Source organism: Malaya genurostris, chromosome 2 (genome assembly GCF_030247185.1).
Source record: "Malaya genurostris strain Urasoe2022 chromosome 2, Malgen_1.1, whole genome shotgun sequence".
Classification (NCBI taxonomy): Eukaryota; Metazoa; Arthropoda; class Insecta; order Diptera; family Culicidae; genus Malaya; species Malaya genurostris.
The window spans coordinates 119555809-119560974 of record NC_080571.1 but is presented as its reverse complement, the minus strand read 5'-3'; the positions used below and the strand labels follow the sequence as shown (position 1 = coordinate 119560974).

At 38.4% G+C, this 5166-nt stretch overlaps 1 protein-coding gene across 3 annotated transcripts; it reads left to right on the top strand.

The window, feature by feature from the left end:
- The first annotated feature begins 1190 nt into the window (after positions 1–1190).
- On the top strand, positions 1191–4171 carry LOC131431774 (tRNA-dihydrouridine(20a/20b) synthase [NAD(P)+]-like). Of its 3 annotated transcripts, none has more exons than XM_058597650.1 (6): positions 1191–1290; positions 1349–1443; positions 1512–1633; positions 1687–1762; positions 1825–2219; positions 3678–4171. In XM_058597650.1, exons 1-6 carry the CDS (start codon positions 1285–1287, stop codon positions 4163–4165), a joined length of 1182 nt encoding a protein of 393 aa, XP_058453633.1. In that variant the 5' UTR covers positions 1191–1284; the 3' UTR covers positions 4166–4171. The 3 variants fall into 3 exon arrangements, with proteins under 3 accessions (XP_058453633.1, XP_058453634.1, XP_058453635.1); XM_058597651.1 differs by having other exon boundaries at positions 1233–1290; positions 1349–1429; XM_058597652.1 differs by having other exon boundaries at positions 1246–1290; positions 1349–1429; positions 1478–1633.
- The last annotated feature ends 995 nt before the right edge of the window (positions 4172–5166 follow it).

Below are 5166 nucleotides of genomic sequence, written 5' to 3'. Positions count from 1 at the left end.
GTGTCGTCGGTGTATCGGTAGAACAAAAGAGTGAAGATATACCAAAGCAGAGAGCGGATATCCAATACTCAGGTGATGAGATATATCGGGGTTGGATTTTCAACCCCGAACATAGGGCCAGAGTTTTTCTGGCCCTAAGAGGCGAATGACCATAAGTTCAAAGCCTCTATGATCGAAACAAAAGAATGTATTTCACACCCTATCGGGGAGACGTCGGCTCGAAAATGCCTTGTTTGATGTTCCCTCGCTCTGTTTCTATAGCGATACATAATGTAAACATAAAGCTTTTTCAGATCGTCGCGGTTGATGCAAATGGTGCAGAATTGCCCGATGACGGACCGATCGAAGCGCTACGATCGGCCCCATATCGTGCTCAATCGGTCCGATAATCGGCCCGATGATCGGGCCGATGCGGGTCGACAACATCCACCGGGAACCCGCATATGCATGGCTGCCAAATGGCTGACTAAACGCTGCCAGCTGGAAAAATATGGCTGGCAGACATTCTGGTGACCGACTGCCTCACCGCTGCCAGGAATACAACTCAAACGATACACCCGTATCCACCAGGATTTTTCCACATTGAAATCTTTGACATTTCCAGCGAAGGTGAGAAGATGAAAACGCTCGGCTAACTTAGATACAGGCGACATTGTTTTGTCAAATAGGATTTGACAACCGTCACTGAATCAATTTTGGTAGCCGTCTGGTGGCCATGGCTGCCCAGGTAGCCAAACCCCCGCATAGCGTTTTGGCTACCTGGGCAGCCATGGCCACCAGACGGCTACCAAAATTGATTCAGTGACGGTTGTCAAATCCTATTTGACAAAACAATGTCGCCTGTATCTAAGTTAGCCGAGCGTTTTCATCTTCTCACCTTCGCTGAAAATGTCAAAGATTTCAATGTGGAAAAATCCTGGTGGACACGGTTGTATCGTTTGAGTTGTATAACTGCCAGCGGTGAGGCAGTCGGTCACCAGAATGTCTGCCAGCTATATTTTACCAGCTGGCAGCGTTTAGTCAGCCGTCTGACAGCCATGCATATGCGGACCGCTATGCGGGAAGCAGAGGCAACTTCTTATAGATATGACCTTTTCTAATGGCTCTCTTGAAACTAGAAACCTTATAAATGTTTATTTTGTCAAAAGTTTCAAGAACTGTCAAAAATTGATGTTTACTTTTTCTTTGCATTAAAATATTAAAATAAAATTTGTGGGACTAGTGCAACATACCTAGCAAAAACTTTAATTTTACCTATTATATTCTGTATATGGAAATTAAACAATGGAGGTAAAGATTGTTAAAGTGTTTATCTAGATTAACAATAAAACATACTTATTTCTTCTAGATTAAACCAAAACATAATATTGAATCGCTCTTCGATTGTGCTCGCCGGCAAGGAACTTATTTAAAAATTTGTGCGCCGATGGTAAGATACAGCAAGTAAGAAAATTGCGTTAAAATAGAATCGTTCCAGGGCTAACGAATTTGATTTTTTTCCTGACCCGCAGATTAGAGTTTCGAAATTTGGTTCGCTCATTTGGAGTAGACTTAGCTTTCACAAGTATGATAATGGCCGATTCTTTTTGCCGAAGTGAAAAGGCCCGTCTAAATGAGTTTACTACCAATGAAGGTAAACTTCAATGAAGTTGAGATGTGCTTAACTCTCACGAGTTTTCATTTCAGATGACACTCCGCTAGTTGTTCAATTCGCCGCTAATAATTCGGTGGATTTTCTTTCAGCCGCTGAAATGTCATTCCCGTAAAGCCTATGATTGAGAATTCATCAGCATAAATTTTGTACTTATTTATTTGCCTTTACAGATATGTTGACGGTGTCGATTTGAACTGCGGATGTCCACAACGTTGGGCAATGTCTGACGGATACGGTTGTGCCCTGTTAAAGACTCCTGAAATAATTGCTGATATGTTGGCCACCGTGAGAAGAAATTTCCCGAGTTCGTTCAGTGTTTCTGTAAAAGTACGGTTACTGCAAAAATCACTGAAAGCTACAGTGGACATGTGTCGACAGCTGGAAGCAAGCAAAATATCTTTTATTACAGTTCATGGAAGGACACCAACAGAAAATACGAACATTCCTGTTGATAAGGAGGCTTTGAAGGAGATTAAAAAAAGTTTATCTATTCCTGTGGTAGTGAACGGTGATGTATTTAGTTTACGAGATGCGGATAAGATGTACGATATTACAAATTGTGATGGTGAGTTTATTTAGCGTGTCGAGTTTTGTCTTTTTTTGGTGCTTTTTCTTGTGGATAATCCTTCCCTTGCTCCATTAACGTATCAATGTCAGCATTTAGTGCTGTGATTGATTCGTGGTGTAAATTAATTTTTTTCATTCCTTCTTTCAAGTTAGTCATTACTTGAAAAAATTTCTCTAATTCAGGAATACCTTCCAAATTCGTTTGGCACTCCGGAAGCTTGTAGGCGTTCAATTTTTCGAGTGACTTCATCACGTCGATTTTATCGTTATCATCCACTACGAGAACATCTGTTGAGTGTGTTGCAGTCGCCTTTTCGTTTATTTTTTCACTGATGTTTTCGAATGATAAATTGGACAAAACTTCCTTAGCATTCTCAAAGATGTTGTATGTCTGGTCCAGTTGTTTTCGTATGTCTTCGATACGTTGCTGAAGGAGATGATCCGGGGTATGGTCAACGTATTTACTGGAGCTTGGACCAGAAAGTTCTTCCATGATTTTTCAACGTAAACTTTGTTTAGAAACGATAAACAACTTCATAATACTAGCCGTGGTTTCCATGGCAATATACAAAAATATTCGTATTGGAAGAAGAGTATTGATAAGCGGCCCTCACACGAGACAATATTATTGTCAATACAAGGAGTATTGACAATACTTTTGATCGTGTAGTGGAAACTTCATTGGATTGACGAAAATATTGTCAAGAAATCAAAACTGCTCATCAATCCGACAATACTTTCCCTCCAGAGAGGAAACTACCAAATATGTGCAATGAACTCATCTCTCAATATTTCAATGTTCATTTGCAATATTTGAAGCTCCAAACGCTTGATTTTCTCGAAAAATGCGGACTCAAGTTACCAAGTCAATTGGATTGACGGTATTGACAATACTTTGGATTGACAATAATATTGTCTCGTGTAAGGGCCGCTTTTGTTTTCTTTCCTTATCATTCATTACCGCGCTGTTGTAAAATCTCCAAAAAAAATCTACAATTTGATGTTTTGATGATTGTTTGCAATGTAGAATGCTTTCTCTGTAAAGAGATGAATATGAACCGCGAAAGCGACCGATTATCTGGTTTATGAAAGAGAAATTAAAGACCGACTTAATGTTGCTTGCCAGTATTTTGGCAGTCAACTTTTTAATTAACCAATCATTGCCCAATATATGGCATCAATGAAACTTGATTTCAATGGCACATGTGACAAATTTTAGACATTTTATTGCACTTTAAAATTTACTAAATTCGTTTGAATTTTAGTGTAAATAAGATTGCCCTCGTCATTTTAGAGTTAAGGCAATGTGTATTATTAAATGTATTGTTAAATAAAAAAAAGTTTGAATAATACATCATCGTTTGACCCTACAGTACTTAGAATTATAACTATTATACTCTCAATTTTTTCGTCTGTTTTATTTTACAATTATCTTACATTCTAACTTTTCATGTAGGTGTCATGGCTGCACGTGGGATTTTGTCCAACCCGGCTTTTTTTGCTGGTTACGAGAAAACTCCCCTGGACTGCATTCAACGATGGCTTAGCATCACAGCCCAAGCAGACACCGATATAACGTTCCAAGCGCTCCACCATCATCTTACTTTTATGGCACAAACGATGCTAAGCCGACAACAGCGAATTGTTTTCAACAACCTTTCCAGAGACAAGCAGTTGGTGTATGACTTCTTTCGAGAGGAATTTCAACTGGAACCGCAACCTGTGGATCATCCCAGTAAAGTTGTATGTACGTATGACGACACTCTATATCGGGTGCGGGCCAGAACAAAAACAAACCATTCTGTTGGAGATGCCGTCAGTTATTCGAGTGAGAACACCAATGGAGCGTTTTTCAATGACAAAGTTAGTAATCTATCTGACGAAGATAGTCTCGAGGACGTGGATTTCATGGAAGGAACTTTGTTCGGTGATATTGAAGCATAGATAGAAATAAATAAATGTATAATGTTGAATTATTGTTTTGTTTCAATACTTACACACTTAGTAAATTTCGCAGAATTCGGTATTTTTTTACCGAATTTGCAAAAGCTGAACCGACAACGCTGAACGTTCGGTAATCAGTTCGGTAATTGAATTTATTACCGATCGTTCGGTAATTGCTGAGCTGTCAAACAACTACCGTACACACTTATTTTCGGATTTTCAGTTCGGTAATATTTTTACTGGAAAATTCATTATTTTTATCAAAATTACCGATTAGTCTGCTATTCTTATAAAAATTGACGTATTCAGCATAATTTGTTACCGAAATTCAGCTCTTCAAAAACATGTACTGAAAATTTGGCAATTATCTGCCGAACTGTCTTCACTTTGAAATTATTCGGTAAATTTAATAGAAATCGTGCTGATCGATCAGTAATTTATCGATTTTTAGCGAATTGTTCGGTAAAAAGTACCGAATCAATTTGTAAAACGCAAGCACATAGCACGCCATATTGGTTTTTGTATACTGTGATCGAAGTGAGTAAAATGGAATATATATTGAACAAAATCCAATCTTTGGATGTATCGTTATTCGAACTCTTCAGTAAGTAATATCATTTATCTTCTAACATTTCAGTTTTACAATACATGGATGCAATCACTTGTTTTTTTTTTGTCGAAAGGCAGTTTTCGGTTATGTAGAAGACCTTGGATGCCATGGCCCTTTACATATTCGAAATCGCGATTTTCTTCCTGACGCTGTACATTACGACTATACATTTTCGAAATGTAATATGCGTTATAGTCAGTTCTGGTCTTTAAAAAGACACATTTTGGATAAACATCCCCGAGAACCGAAATTTCTCGTGAATTCTCCGTCATTTCAATCTGCATTTGAATATGCGGAACTAGCGGATAATAGTCAGTAGATTCAATTAATGAAGACACTAAACATACCGAAACGGATGAAATTAAAAATTCTCGTGGGGCTGAAGGAACAA